The 16576-nt window shown below is 44.7% G+C and overlaps 1 protein-coding gene across 2 annotated transcripts in view; it reads left to right on the top strand.

The window, feature by feature from the left end:
• The first annotated feature begins 1752 nt into the window (after positions 1-1752).
• Positions 1753-16576, top strand: part of LOC129133612 (ras GTPase-activating protein 1-like) — a 128601-nt gene continuing 113777 nt past the window's right edge. Inside the window, exons 1-2 of one of the 2 annotated variants that reach the window (XM_054653253.2) lie at positions 1753-2003; positions 2064-2216. In XM_054653253.2, the coding sequence (XP_054509228.1) occupies positions 1753-2003; positions 2064-2216 (404 nt within the window). Of the gene's footprint in view, positions 2217-16576 lie in introns of both variants that reach the window. The other variant, XM_054653252.2, reaches the window with a different exon arrangement.

Raw genomic sequence — 16576 nt, 5'->3', positions numbered from 1 at the left:
CCCACTGGAGGGACCCCACAGTGGAGCAGGGAAAGAGTGTGAGGAGGAAGGAGCAGCAGAGACAATGCATGATGAACTGATCACAACCTCCATTCCCCATCTCCCGCCACCATTTGGAGGGGGAAGGAGGTAGAGGAGTTGGGAATGAAGCTGAGCCCAGGATGAAGGGAAGGATGGGGGGTGGATTTGTTCTTATTTCTTATTGTATTACTATCTGTTTAATGGGCAATAAGTTAAATTAATTTCCCCACATCAAGTCTGTTTTGCCTGTGAAAGTAATGGCTGAGTGATCTCCCTGACATGATCTCAACCAACAAGCTTTTTGTTGTGTTTTCTTTCTGTCTTGTTGGTAGATAAGGAGTGAATAGAACATCGTGGTGGACATCTGGTAGTCAAGGTCAAACCACTACACTATACAAAATTCCATCTCATTGAGCAGTGCTGCCATTCTATGTGAAGACAGGCCCAGAAGTGGTCAATTAATGCTAGATCTTTTGAATAATTCTGGGGGTTTTGCATCTAGGCTTTTATGAGATATTTTTAAAACACTGTACAAGCACTGCAACTTCCACTGTGCTGAAAAAGTCTGGATCCAAGTACCAGAGCATCAAGAAAAACTACCCCATGCTGCATTCTGTCAGAATACTCCCCAATTTTACCCAGAAACTAACTCACCGGTAAGGCCTTACTTGCGGCTTGAAGCATAGCATCGTCTGAATAAGCACGTGAGTACCCAGCGAGACCTTCATCACTGCGTATTTGGCGGCTGGACACGAAAACTGATTTCTTCTCAATCCCCCGCTTCCTCTGCCCCTAATGGCTAGAGCCTGTGGCATCGCCCTTCGCCCGGATCTGCTCCCCTCTCCCCCGCACTGTAGCATCCTCGCTAGGGTGCCTCATTAAAGCTGTTCTCCCTGTAGGCAGCAGCATAGCACTGAGCAAATTCCCGCTTTTGTTTGTTTGTTTGGTTTTGGTTTTGTTGCACTGGAATGACCTGCGAACAGCCCTGCTTTCTCTATAGACCTACGTGAGTATTTATTGCTTCACGCTTTGGTAGTGCAAAAGACTCGCACAGTTGTTCTCAATTTCGATGCCGTAGCTCGGGAGAAGAACAAACTTTGGCACGATCTGTGGAGATCTGTCTTTTCCTGTTTGGTCGTTGTGGTGTCATTTGGTGTGGGGTTTGTTTTTTTTGTTTGTTTGTTTGTTTTCTCCGAGGCAGGAATGGTGAGGGGCTCCCTATTCTTTTCTCCCCTCCCTGTATCCCTCACACTCCTCAAGAGGGAGTAGGGAGCCCCCATCTTCTTTGTTAGCTACCTTACGCTTCGCGCTCTGCTGCCTACTCCCTGCGTGAGAATGAGATACTAAACGCGCAAATGCCGCTCACCAATCTGCCGTTTTCTCTGTCACTAGCTAACTAGTTTCCTCCCCCTTTTCTTCTTTGCCCCACCCATGCAGTCGCGTGCCCTCGCTGGCTTTTGGGGGAGGGGTGGGGTGAGAGTGTAGAGTTGTACTTCCGCAAGAGTTGCTCCCCTCGCGGCTGCAGGGGGGCAAAGCAGCAGTGCTGGGGTCTTGAGGGATTACTCTAGGCACTCAGACAGTTATTATTCAGAGCCTGTCTGCTTGAGAAATCTCCTAAGTACTAGCTCCACTCCCCGCAGGCGGAGGCGTGGGCAGGAGGAAGTCGTCGCCACCTCCCCGGAGTGCTGCGTTCGGCGGGGGAGGTGGAGGTAGGAGGGAGTGAGGCTCAACATGATGGCGGCTGAGGCCGGGGTTGAGGAGGGCGGCTCGGTTACCGCTGCCGGGATGGTGGGAGCTGCTGGCGGAGCTGAGTCGGAGCACTACCCCACATTATGCCGGGGCAAGGAGCTGGGGTCGCAGGGCCCCTTCCTGGCTGGCTCTGGCGGGGACAGCCTGGGCGCTGGCGGTCCGGCGTTGTGCTCGGCGCTGGGGCTTCTGGCGTTAAGCTCCGGGCCTGCCTCTCTGGCGTCCAGAGACGCACTGTTAGCAACTGGACAAAGGCCGGAGGTGTCCGGAGAGGTGCTGCTCCCACCCAGACCCAGCACTGTCGCCTTTCCCCCGCTGCCGCCGCCGCCGCCACAGCCACCTTCCTTGGCGGGGGGGCTGGGGATTGTGGATGAAGGCGACTCGTTGGATGGGCCCGAGTATGAAGAGGAGGAGGTGGCCATCCCGCTCAACGCTCCCCCCACAAACCAGTGAGTAGCAGCGTTTCTGAACCCCGTCGGGTGTCCGCCACCCCTGGACGTTTCCCCCGCGGGGAAGAGGGGCGCCGCAGTGGGCAGCGCGGCATCAGGCCCACACGCTTTCTCAAACTCCTGTGGAAGTGTCGTAGAAATTTTTCATTAGGTTATGTTTGGAAAGAAAAAAACAATTGAAAAAATTAAGTCTTTGTTAATATTTTTATTATACTTTTCCTTCCATCAGCTTGATCGTGATTCCTACAATGCTAGTTATATAAAGAATCTTGCGCTGGAGGCGGAGTAGTTCTCCAGTTATATTTTGCGAAATAAAAAAAAAATCACATAATGTTATATAGAGTTAATGTAACTGGCAAGTGCACTAAACAACCTTTGGATTTGACAATGAACTAATTCCAGGAAGTCTGCAGATTTACATAAAAAGGTAGCAAGGCTTTTGTCCTGTTTTTGCTGGGATAGTTAATTTTCTTCCCTGTAGCTGGTATAACGCTGTATTTTGGATTTAGGACAATAAGGTTGATTACACATAGATGTTTTTAGTTGTTTCTAAGCAGTGTTTACACTAAGTCAATGACTCTTCAGCTTTTCATATCACCCCACCAGCGAGTAGGCTGGGAGGGAACATAGCCAGGGCAGGTGACCCAAACTGGCCAAAGGGGTATTCCATACCATATGACATTATGCTCAGAATATAAGATAGAGGGAAAGTTGTCTGGGGGTTGCTGCTCAGGAACTGGTCGGCAGGTGGTGAGCAACTGCATTGTGCATCGCTTGTTTTGTATATTCTAGCTTATTAGTGGGGGGAGGAGTGAGTGAGTGGCTGTGTGGTGTTTAGCTACCTGCCAGGTTAAACCACGACAGCTTGTATTGGAACAGCCCTCAAGTAAGTACTTTATTCTCCCCAAAATGAAACAGTTTCAAAGGCTTAAATTGCTTATGTTGGCATATAGAAATATGTTATTTCTGAAGTTGTAGTAAGTATAGAGAAAATCATAGTTTCAAGGTAGAGGATGGCAGATATATTCAAGGTATAGGTCAAAATTCATCTGAAAACCCATCTGAATTTGAGTTCATTTTTACCATCTTTCATAACTGGTGTTGGAGAGTTCATTTCTGTAATATTAAATGTTTGTTTTTTAAAAGTAATCTCTAACCATGGCAGGCTTTCTACTAATCCTTTCCTCTTTTGATTTATTGACTTTTTGTGAAAGATAATAAAGAATAAGACCTTGTTTTGTGAAGACAGTGTTTGAATAGTCCTAAAGTTTTATACTTCCATAAAGAGCTAGCAATATAATCAGGCAGTTTAAGATAAAGACTGAGGAGGGAAATAGAGGCACATAAAGGGAAAGTTACTTCTTCAATATTGTGTATTATGTCAGAGAGAGACAGTATCCTGTTCTTCTCTCTGAAAGATCAGACTGCTTTTTCTGTTAGAACTGGTCATTATGTATCTCAGAAAGTAAGGTTGTGCTTTTTTTCAAATATTTTTTAGAAAGAGAGGTAATTATTGGTGAATGATCATGTATTTGATACTAAGTAATCATTACTACTTTCACAATTATAAGTGAATTTTGCTGTCAGAGTATTGTAACTCGCATTATAGTGTGAAGGTTAACTTTCATAAAAGAGGATACAAAATTTCTGACAAAAAGCATGACTGCGAAGGCCCCGATTTTCTCTGTTGGTCCATGAGGCTACTTAGCTTGTTAAGACAAAAGCAATATTGAAGCCTTTGCAGGACCAGCATAACTGTGTGGTTGAGTATTTGTTCTTGCGGGTCCTTCAATATAAATACATTTAGGCAGCAAAATAGATGTTGAAAAATTGATTCAGAAACTTATATCTCCATCTACTTACCTGTTTTTTTCTTTGTAACTTATAATTTTTGTGACTTTTTTTAAAGTTGTTGGCTAATTAAAAATAATCAGAATTTCTTTTCTCTTTCATACATCTATTTTGATACAAAGTAATTTTTTACCATTGTCAGTTAAGTAATTTAAATTAGCTGCATGTTGATAGTAAGTTTTATTCTTTCAGTCCTGATGTTTTATTTTGGAAGCCTACTTCGTAGTCATACCATCTGTTTTTATAGAATTAAACAAAGATCTGTCACTTTAATATTATAAGCAAACACCTAATACACTTCCTCTTTTCCAAGTACCTCAGGAAAATGGGAATAAATTTTAATATGATTAATTTTGTAGCAGTGGGAGAAGCTTGTCAATATGTAACAAATTCTGCTAATTAAAATACTCAAAGTCCAAAGTATGATTGATTGATATTTCCCTTTGGTCATTGTAACAGCCTAAGGAGGCACTGCCAAGATATAGGTTCAGGATACAGTAAGAGATGCTAGACCAAACAGCTTTAGGGATAAACAAGCTACTGCTAAATAGAGATCAGTAGTACAATTATCTGTGTTTTACAACACATTCAGTAATTCACTAATTCACTAGTACAATTATCCAGGTCAAAACAACAGCAAATCCAATCATTTACCATTACTGGGCTAAACTTAATACCCATGAGTGCAAAGGCTTACATAACCATGGTTATTGAGCAGGGTGGCAAGAAGCAGGGCGTGGCTTCTTTGGATGAATGACACAGACCAGCTGATGCACTCAGGGAATTCAGAATTCCATGATTGGGCTGACCTCTTTAATTTTTGAATTGTGGAAGCACTATATGGACATGTTAACCAATCATCACACATCCTACCTCTGTTTCAGTTCTGTCCTTAGTGTGCAGAAGGCATGCAAATACTGTGCAAGGCAATGCACCACAATCCTGAATGAGACTGACTTAATGATTGTCTGTTCAGTGTATACTTTTTCATTTGAGTATAGAAGTAGTATGTTTCTGCTGTAGCTTAATGGTAGGTGGGAGGCACAGGATGCTAGGTAATAGAGTGGACAATTCCCTTTGTGTGTTGGGTGTTTTTCTCTGCACTATCTACCCCATCTGCAAAGTGTACTGCTAGAGGTTGATGGCAGTCTGAAACGGTGTTACAGAAATGCCTACAAAGTTAAAGAATGAATGATACTTAATTTACTAGTAAACTGGTGATATGTGAAATAGTTTAGTTGTTTATGTATTTGAATAACAATCTTAAAGTTGACAAATTATATCTTAGTGTTGCATTAAGATGGCAAAAGCAGTTCCACTATATTCAGACACAATTCATATTTTCACATGGTGTTTCTTTAAGTGATGAATATCATGTTGAAATGATATCCTTTGAAATCCTTTGATAACAAAAATCCTTTCCATGGTAGATGTATTGTTACAGTCACTCTTGGTATCTGTTGAGACAACATTAGTGAGAAAAAAAGAGAGAGAGAGAGAGCTGGGTAGAGAAGTATTTAACAAATGTGGTTTGAGTAAAAGGAAAAAATGTTTTGTCTCAATGTAGTGTGAAATTATAATTTCTTCAGCTGAATTTGTCAGAGGTAGCAAGTCCAGAGTTCTGCAGCATTTGTTTATTTCTGTAGCTAATAAAATGTTTTTCTGAAAGTGCATAGCTTTACAATAATTATTGAAGGCTCTACTCCATACCAAAGAATAAATTTGTATTGCATTGAAAACTGAGGGGAAATACGTTTGGCATGTTTGGACTCTACATCATCTCTAAGCAGCCTGTGTCCAGTGCTCAGTCACCTTCACAGTAAAAAAAAAAAGTGTTTCTTCATGTTAAGACAGAACCTCCTGTGCTTCAGATATAGCATGTTGTCCTGTCACTGGGCATGATTGACAATAGCCACTGTCATCTTTGCACTCTCCCTTCAGGTATTTGTATATGTTGATGAGATCTCCTCTGCTCTCTTGGCTAGACAGCCTTTCCTCATAGGAGAGATGCTTCAGTCCCTTCATGGCCCTTTCCTGGACTCACATCAGTATGTCTGTGTCTTTCCTGTACTGGGGAGCCCAAAACTAGACATAGGACTCCAAATGTGGCCTCACCAGTGCTGAATCACCTCCCCCAACCTGCTGGCAACATTCCTCCTAATGCAACCCAGGATACCATTTGCCTTCTTTGTAGCAAGGGCACATTGCTGGCTCATATTCAACTTGGTGTCCACCAGGACTCCCCAGGTCCTTTTCTGCCAAACTACTTTCCAACTGGTAAGCCTCCAGTATGTGTATTAGTGCCTGGGCTTATTCTTCCTCAGATGCAGGATTTTGTACTTCCTGTCATTGAACTGCATGAGATTCCTGTCAGACCATTTCTCCAGCCTGTCAAAGTTCCTCTGGATGGCAGCATGACCCCTTGGTGTATCAGCTGCTCCTCCTGGTTCTGCAAACTTGCTATGGATATGCTGTTCCTCATTGTCCAGATCATTAATGAAGGTGTTAAACAGGACTAGACCCAGTATTGACCCCTGGGGTACATACTAGCCTCCAACTAGATGTGCTGCTGACCACCACTCTCTTGGCCTTGATGTTCAGCCAGTTTTTGGTCCACCTCACTGTTTGCTTATCCTGTCCATATATCAAAAGCTTCTCTATGAGGATCATATGAGTGTGTCTCAGTCTGAAAGACAAATGTCTGCCAAGGAAGGCGGAAACCTCCCTTGGAATGGAGAATATGACCCTCTTCCCTCCGAATTATTATAACTTTGAAATTAAGGGGCTTTCAGGCAAGATATGGGAAAAGGAATAACAGTTCTTTACTAGTATGTATAACAAGGCAAACAAACAACAATAATGGCAGCAACAACAAACAAAATCACAAACCCAGTAACAGCCTTCTCTCGGCTGGCAGGCACTCTCTCCTTTGGTGTAGTTATGGTCGCAGCTGGCAGGGGCGATGGTGGCTCCCCAGCCGGGCAGGGCAGGTGCGATGATTTCCCTGCAGCTGCAGGGGGCGCTGTGGCATAAGTTCGGCCGTCTCTTTCATGTGGACAATGGCGGATGCAGACGGCGGAAAGGGATAGGGGAGGGGCTTCCTTTACAAACCTCCACCGGCAGCCGATCCCGGTGCCCCCTCTGGATAGCAAAAGGAGCTGTAGCAGGGATGTCGGAAGCACCAAGCTGGAATGGCAGGGACAAGCAAAAAAAAATCCCGGAGTGGTAGACGAGATGTATCAGAAACTCAGCAGCTGTAGCTGGAACCACGGGACGTCCCAGCAGGCAGGGGTTGCGGGGTTACAGTGTAGCAAAAAACCCGGAGCAGTGGCAAAGAAAGGGCGGGGGCCGGGCAGTGGCAGCCCGGCTCCCGAATCCGGCAGGGAGAGGCTCCCTTGGAGGGGGAAGGGGCTCGGAGATCCCAGGGTTTCCCCTGAGGCACTCGAGCAGATGATGAAGGGTCCTTTGGTGCGGTAGGGTGTTAATAAGGTCCCAGTGCAACGGCCGCTCTTACGAGCAGAGCTCCACTCACGGTAGAAGGCAGCTGGAGACGGAACCTCGCAGTGGTGGCGAATTCTTCTCACAGCGATAGCAGTCTTTTTCCCCTCTGAAAACCGAGAAAGGAAGAGAGAGCTAGGAGATGCACCCAACCCCTTCCCCCAGCCCAAATCTCATGGTATCTCTGCCCTTCTCAGAGAAACACCTCAGCTACCACAGTAAAGCCAGCTGCACTCCTCCCCCTTCTCTGTGGTTACTTATTTTGTTTCTCTTAAATACCAATCGTTATTGTTTTTTAGCCAAAAAATCGGACAAAATTCCATAAGAGAAAGAAAACAGAAAGGAAAAATCCTACCCTCCAACAGAAAGATAATGTCAAAAGCTTTCCTGAAGTCCAGCTAGACAATATCCACTGCTCTCCCCTCATCTGCTAAGCCAGGCATAGAAGGTTATCAGGTTGGTCAAGCAAGACTTCCCCTTTGTGAAGCCATGCTGACTACTCCTTGTAACTTCTTGTCCTTCACCTGTGTGGAAGTGGTTTTCAGCATCAGTTGCTCCATCACCTTCCCCAGGGATCATGATGAGGATGACTGGCCTGTAGTTCCTTGGGTCCCCTTTCTTTAAGATTCAGGTGACATTTGCTTTCTTCCACTATTTGGGCACCTCTTCCAATTGCCATGACCATTCAGATATTATGTAGAGTGGCCCTACAATGATGTCAGCCAGCTCCCTCAGTGCTCATGGGTGTATCTCATCACGGCCTGTGATCTTATGTACGTCCAGTTTGCTGAAGTATTCTCTGACTTGATCTTCTTCCAGCAAAAGTACATCTTTCTTGCTCCCGCCTTTTTTCTGGTCTCTGGGACTCAGGATTTCTGAAGGCCAGTGTTATGATCTGGTTATTAAAATTATTAGAAATGCCTCTGCCTGAATTAAGGTGCAAACAAGACCATATGCCAAAGTCAGTAGTATGGGTTTTATTTAATAGTAAATATGAGAGAAAGAGAGACAAAAGAAGAGAAATAAATAGAAAAGAAGTAGGGGGACTGAAAGAGAGTGACAGAGAGAGAATAAAGAAAATATCACCATCTGTGGATTCCAACAATGTTCCATTGATCCTCTCCAGCTGATCTTCTTGGTGGTGAAGGTGCCCCAAAAAGCATAGAACTCGATGGGTTAATATAAGTAGTTCAGGATAGGTAGGAAAACCCAGGCACCTGCCTGGTGGGGGGGGGCTGTTGCCATTGTTTGACAGACTCCGGATTTGTTGTATTGCGTGCAGTCCTGTGCTGCAAGGCCTCAGGAATTACTCTGGGGGGACAGTTGGGGGGGGGGGGGGTCTTTGATGGATTAAGATACCCCCTCAGTTGTTTCTCATAAGAATGTCCCATGGATGTAGCCTTCCTAGGGTTGAGGGTTCCATAGCCAGTTTGCGTAAGGGAGGATGGATGGGTTCACTGCCCCTGAGCAGAGGTTACAATTCACTGAAATTTCCTCCCACCTCGGTTGCGGGGGGAAATCTGTGCAAACCTGCTCCCAGCAAATGGATCTGTGGGCTACGGCCTCCCCCACCCCAAAACAAGCCAGAGATGATTCTTAGCATGGCTGCTGGGTTTGGTTTTTATTCTTTTCCTTGTTTACTTGTTTACTTCTCCCCAGGCCTGAGATGACTGAAGAATGGGTTTCCCTTTGTCTAATCTCAGCAGTTTGACTTTCAGTCCAAAGTTATAGTCAGGCATCTTTAGGGAGGGGTAGGCTTCAGTGGCTTCTTTATACAGTTTTGCTATAACGGGAAAAATTATTTTATAACAATGTTTAAGGCATGAATCATTTCAGTCCCTGACAGCTGGTCTTGCCAGTAAAGACTGAGGTGAAGAAGGCATTCAGTACCTCAGTTTTTTTCCATGTCCTTTATCACCAGGGCCCCTGCCCCATTCAGAAGTGGGCTCATGCTTTCCCTAGTCTTCCTTTTGTCACTTGTGTACTTATAGGATCTCTTCTTGTTGCCTTTGGTTGAGGTTATCCTTGAATATTAACCAGCTTTCTTGGGCTCCCCTTCTTACCAGGGCATTATCCCATGGGACTCTTCCAAGGAGATCCCTGAAGAGGCCAATACTGCTCTCCTGAAATTCAGTATTGTGATCTTGCGTTTTGCCCCTCTGAGTTCTGCCATTTAATGGTCACTGTAGCCAAGGTTGCCTTTAGCCTTCACATTCCCAATGAGCCTCTCCAGGAACCTCCTTGACTGCGTATGTCCTGATGTGTTGGTCTTCTAGCAGATATTGGGGTAGTTTAACTCCCTTTGTGGATCTGAGTCTAATTCTAACTGTCTGCAGCTGTGATGTAACTTGATTTTAGTGTATGAAATTTCTCTTCTATTTTGCAATTAAGGTAGTTGGAAGGTAACCTTTTTTCATCAGGTAACGAGTGTTTCTTACTAATGCCTGTTTTTGAATTGCAGAGGGACTATAAACACCTTATTTTGGGTAGTTTGCTGATTTATCCAGATTTTATAATTTGAGTACTTGCAGAATAGAATTATATATAAATCTGGTTATATTTCGGTCTGAATAGATGATATCACAAATACTATTTTAAAACAATGGTTAGGAGCAGCAGAACAAAATTGTATTTTAACCTTACATTGGAAGTGAAACAGTAAGTAAACTGAACATAAGTACATGTATGGGCATGTAGGAAAAAAAAATAGGGAGGCCAAAGCTCAGTTAGAATTTAAGTTGGCAACTTTTGTAAAGGATAATAAAATGTTTTTACAAATATATTAAGGGCAAAAGGAAGGGTAAGACCAACCTTTGTTCTCTACTGGATGAGGGAGGGAACTTAGTAACTGCAGATAAGGAGAAGGCGGAAGTGCTGGTTGGTAGATGGTGTCAGGGAGCAGAATCGTCCACCTGTTATCCAGGAGGAAGCCGTCAGAGAACTGCTGAGCCACTTGGATGTTCATAAATCTATGGGACCAGATGGGATCCATCCCAGGGTGATGAGGGAGCTGGCAGATGAGCTTGCGGAGCCGCTCTCTATAATTTTCTAACAGTCCTGGCTCACTGGTGAGGTTCCAGATGACTGCAAGCTGGCCAGTGTGATGCCCATTCACAAAAAGGGTGGGAAGGAGGATCCTGGTAATTATAGGCCAGTTAGCCTGACCTCAGTACCTGGTAAGGTAATGGAACAGTTTATATTGAGTGTCATCACACAGCACTTACAGGATAGCCAGGGTATCAGACCCAGCCAGCATGGGTTTAGGAGGGGTAGGTTGTGTTTGACCAACCTGATCTCCTTTTATGACCAGGTGACTCACTTGGTAGATGCGGGAAAGGCTGTGGATGTTGTCTATTTGGACTTCAGCAAAGCCTTTGACACTGTCTCCCATAGCATACTCCTGGAGGAGCTGGCAGCCCATGGCTTGGACAGGAGCACTCTTTGCTGGGTTAAGAACTGGCTGGATGGCCAGGCCCAGAGAGTGGTGGTGAATGGTGCTGCATCCGGCTGGTGGCCAGTCACCAGTGGTGTCCCTCAGGGGTCTGTGCTGGGGCCAGTTCTGTTCAATATTTTTATTGATGACATGGATGAGGGTACTGAGTCTTTCATAAGTAAATCTGCAGACGACACTAAGCTGGGAGCGTGTGTTGATCTGTTGAAAGGTAGGAGGGCTCTGCAGAGAGACCTGGAACAGTTGGATGGATGGGCAGAGTCCAATAAGATGACGTTTAGTAAGTCCAAATGCTGAGTCCTGCATTTTGGCCACAATAACCCCCTGCAACACTATAGGCTGGGGACGGTGTGGCTGGACAGTGGCCAGGCAAAAAGGGACCTGGGGGTACTGGGGCTTATGCACTTCACCTGCTAGCATACCTTATTGAGAAGCATACTATCCTGCTATATTTCTTCACCTTTTGTTTTCCTTTTTTTTCTTTTTTATGGTGGAAGAACACTTTTTCTGCTGTTAGATCTTTTTGTCATAGGATCATGCCTGTTGTTTCAGTCATTAATTCTTAGTAATTCTGCAGTAGTTTTCCCTTTTACCCTATATCTTCCTTTTCCCTTTAAAAAACCAACCAAAAAAAACCCCATTGGTATTTAGGCACAATAAGAGGATAGAGGAAGCATCTTATGTCAACACTGTGTTTATGTTGCATAGAAGTATTCCAGTTAAACATGAATGGCACCAATAAAATTTTACGGGTTCCTGACAAGATCTTTCATATTCTCCAGCTGTCCTAATTATTTTTTATTTTTATGTAAAACACTTGCTTGATGACTGTGGAAATGAAAGAAGTGTGGGGTTTGTTTGTTTGGGTTTTTTATGCATAGGTCTATATTTAAATTATGTTTTATATATTTATAAATATACTGTTTGGAGTTGAGGACTGTTATTAGGTTACCTCCTTAATGAAACTTGTTATTTGAAATAGTCTGGGATTATGTCAGTGGAAATAGCTATTGGCAACATCTTTGAAAAAATTACAAGAAAAGCTGAGTTGGATAAACAGTATTGTTTTTTATATAGACAACTTTCCTTCTAATTTCTTCTGTAGAAGCTCAAGAATTTGTTTTGTCTTTTTAAAAATTCTTTCAAAGGTAGTGTCCTGGTTTAGGGAAAATTTGGGAGAAAACCTCCAAATGGGGCCCCTCCAGAAAGCAAACCCACATGGCCCCTCCCCCCCGTTGGTTAGGGAAGGATTCCTCTGAGAGAAGTGGAAAGAACCTGTTTATTTAATAGGCAAAACACCCCTCAGCACACAAAATGAACAACACTGGATGACACCACTCTTTCATCGCTCTGAATAAGATGACAAATTCAGAAAGTCTCTCCTGGGAATGGTTGCTCTGTTATCAGTCCCTCCGGCACTGGGGATGGCTGCTGCAGGCCACAGGGTGCAAACTCTCAGTGTTTCCCAGGTCTCAGTCCAGAGCAGGTTTGAGTGGTTCTAAAAAAGGGAAAGGAAAAACAGTCCAGGGAAAAATTCGGACTGCTTAGCTAAACTAACTAATGAGCAGAAGCAAAAAGCAAGAGCAAAGCAAAAGCAAAAAGCAAAAGCAGCACTATGTACTGCCCTGTCTCTGTGTCCTGCCAGCTGTGGGGGAGCAGTCTGAAAACAAAACCAAAACAGAACTTCGCTCTTCAGAGCCAGTCTTGAAGGCACAGAACATAATATCCAGCATAAACAGAGCACACAAATGGGGATACAAGCATCATAACATCACCCTAGGACAGGTAGCTAGCAGTGTTGCTTAACTTTAAAAAGGTACACGTTGCAAAATGATTAATATTTATCTTCCTATTAATTATTATTGTATAGAAACCAATGTCGCTAAATAAACTTGTAAGCTGTGTTAACATTTGAGAAAAGGTGTAGCCAGCTTGCTAGGGCACTCAGTGTACCAATTCAGTGTTTTGATAAGTTAGTTAGAAGTCTGATGGTTGCAATGATTGAGTTCTAAAGTCATCCTCATCTCTATTTTAACAACTAATTGGGACCAATTTCACATAGATTTTTTTTTTCAAATTAAGGATTGGTTGTTTCATTTTGTTAACACTGAAATTGTAATACTTGCCCATCCTTAAGTGGGATTTGAGTTTAAATAAGTATAAAGTTTCCTTTGGTTGGAATAAGTATATTCATGTCAGGTATTTTAGCTATATGTAATTGTATTTAAAGATGTTGAACATGTAACTATATGAAAATATTTAAAATCTCATTTGCTGTTGAGGAATCCTGTCATTGGTTCAGCAGAGGTGGCTATGTGATTTTCTCTTGTTAATACCTACTTACAGATATATGGAAAAGGGTTTTTTTAAATGAACTTTCCCATGCAGAGACTATTGCTCTATTTTTCTGGGATAATTTCCAGAAACTGAAAATAATGGTATGCTTAGATTAGCTAACATTAGATAATCAGATTGAGAGGCTATGGTGATTCTGTGTAGTTAGTATAATCAGTTTCTGTAAAATACTTTAAAAATTAGTCATATAATCATAAAGTTGGAAGGGACCCACAAGGATCATTGAAGTCCAACTCCCAGCCCTGTACAGGACTGCCCCAAGAATCACCATGTGCCCAAGAGCATTGTCCAAAGGCTTCTTGAATTCTGTCAGGCTTGGTGCTGTGATCACTTCCCTGGGGAGCCTGCTCCAGTGCCCAATCACCCTCTGGGTGAAAAACCTTTTCCTAATATCCAACCTAACCTCCACTAACACAGCTCCAGCCATTCCCTCGGATCCTGTCACTGGTCATGAGAGTGAAGAGATCAGCACCTGCCCCTTCACTTCCCTCATGAGGATGTTGAGGACTGCAATGAGGTCTTGTCTCAGTCTCCTCTCCTCCAGGCTGAACAAACCAAGTGACCTCAGCTGCTGCTCATATGGCTTCCCCTCTAGGCCTTTCACTATGTTTGTAGCCCTCCTTTGGATGTTCTCCAATAGCTTTATATCCTTCTCCAATAGCTTTATATCTTTCTTATATTGTGGCATCCAAAACTGCACAAAGGACTCAAGGTGAGGCCGCACCAGTGCAGAGCAGAGCAGGACAATCACCTCTCTCACTACATGGTGATGCCGTCCCTGATGCACCCAGGACATGGTTGGCCCTCCTGGCAGCCAGGGCACTGATGACTCATGTTCAACTTGCCATCAACCAGGACCCTTAGGTCCTTTTCTGTGGTGCTGCTCTCTGGCCTCTTGTTTCCCTAGTCTCACTTCAGTGCCTCGTAAAATCATTAAAAAAATATTCTGGAAGGTATTGAAAAACACATGGAAGACAATGCAGTCATCAGTCATAGCCAGCACAGCTTCGTGTGTAAAGTCCTGCTTGTCAAACTTGATTTGCTTCTATGCCAGGGTAACCAACCTAGTTGATCAAGGGAAGCCAGTTGATGTCATCATTTTGGACTTCAGCAAAGCTTTTGATATGTCCAGCACACAGCTGGATCACCATGTTACATTATGGGTGAGCAACAGGCTCACAGATTGGGCACAAAGGGTTATAGTGAATGGGGTTACATCAGACTGGCATCTGGTCACTAGTGAGGTTACTCAGGGCTCCATCCTCAGCCCAGTTCTTTTCAACATCTTTATTAATGACCTGAATGCAGGACTCAAAGAAATACTAAGTAAGTTTGCTGATGACACTAAATTGAGAGGTGCTGTTGACTCTTGAGGGCAGAGAAGCCTTGCAGAGAGACCTTGATAAGTTAAAGGGCTGGGCAATCACCAACTGTATGAAATTTAACAAGGACAAGTGCCAGATTCTGCACCTGGGACAGGGCAACCCTGGTTGTGTGTATAGACTAGGGACACAAGAGGCCAGAGAGCAGCACCACAGAAAAGGACCTAAGGGTCCTGGTTGATGGCAAGTTGAACATGAGTCATCAGTGCCCTGGCTGCCAGGAGGGCCAACCATGTCCTGGGTGCATCAGGGACGGCATCACCATGTAGTGAGAGAGGTGATTGTCCTGCTCTGCTCTGCACTGGTGCGGCCTCACCTTGAGTCCTTTGTGCAGTTTTGGATGCCACAATATAAGAAAGATATAAAGCTATTGGAGAAGGATATAAAGCTATTGGAGAACATCCAAAGGAGGGCTACAAACATAGTGAAAGGCCTAGAGGGGAAGCCATATGAGCAGCAGCTGAGGTCACTTGGTTTGTTCAGCCTGGAGGAGAGGAGACTGAGACAAGACCTCATTGCAGTCCTCAACATCCTCATGAGGGAAGTGAAGGGGCAGGTGCTGATCTCTTCACTCTCATGACCAGTGACAGGATCCGAGGGAATGGCTGGAGCTGTGTTAGTGGAGGTTAGGTTGGATATTAGGAAAAGGTTTTTCACCCAGAGGGTGATTGGGCACTGGAGCAGGCTCCCCAGGGAAGTGATCACAGCACCAAGCCTGACAGAATTCAAGAAGCCTTTGGACAATATTCTTGGGCATATGGTGTGACTCTTGGGGCTGTCCTGTGCCAGGCTAGGAGTTGGACTCAGTGATCCTTATGCATCCCTTCCAACTCAGCATAGTCTATGATTCTATGAATTGTTGCCACTTGTCTTAGTTTAAGGGACAGGTGTCTGCCAAGGAAGGTGGGAACCTCCCTTGGAATGGGACATGTGACCCCCTTCCCTCTAAATTATTATAACTTTGAAATTACGGGGCTTTCAGGCAAAGATGTGGGAAAAGGAATAACAATACTTTATATATATATATCTATATAAAACAAGACAAACAAACAAGAACAGTGGTAGCAACAACAAAGAAAACCAATAACAGCCTTCTCTCTGCTGTCAAGCACATTCCACTTTGGTGTAATGATCACAGTCGGCAGGGTCGCTGTAATGATTCCCCCATAGATGCAGGAGGCGCTGTGGCGCGAGTTCATCTGCCTCTCCACGTGGGTAATGGCAACTCAGCCCGCGAGAGAATGAAGGGGCAAACTCACGGGGGTCAGTCGGTGTCAGTGCCACTCGGGAAGCTGAATAGACTGCAGCAGGAAAACCTCGGAGCAGCAGGCTGGAACAGCAGAGGCAAGCACACCTAGGGTTGCAAACAAAGTGTAGCAAAGACTCCGGGGCCGTGCCGGAAGCCGCGGACTGTCCGGGCGGGCACGGGGTGTCAGGTTAAAGTGTAGTAAAAAGCCCTGAAGCAGTGGCAGAAAACATTGGGGGTGGGTGGCGGCAGATGGGCTTCTGCAGGCAGCTGCCGTAAGCAGCCAGGAGACACTCCCTCCGGAGGGGTTCAGGGTCCCGGGTTTTTTCCTGAGCCACCCGAGTAGATGGTGAGGGTCCTTCCCAGTGAGGTTGGGTATTGAAAGGGTCCCAGTTCAACGGTTGCTCTTACGAGCAAAGGCTCACCCACGGTAGGAGAAGCAGTAAAGGGCTGAACTCCACGGTGGCAGCGAATTCTGCCCCACAGTAGCACCAGCCCGACAGTTCCCCTCCGGTCCCGAGAGAGAGAGCTAGGGACGAGTCCAGCCCCTCATCCCCCAGCCAAAATCTCGCGGTAT

This window comes from Agelaius phoeniceus, chromosome W (assembly GCF_051311805.1).
Source record: "Agelaius phoeniceus isolate bAgePho1 chromosome W, bAgePho1.hap1, whole genome shotgun sequence".
Lineage (NCBI taxonomy): Eukaryota > Metazoa > Chordata > Aves > Passeriformes > Icteridae > Agelaius > Agelaius phoeniceus.
Note: the sequence above shows the minus strand (reverse complement) of the source record. Positions and strands in the feature narration are given on the sequence as shown.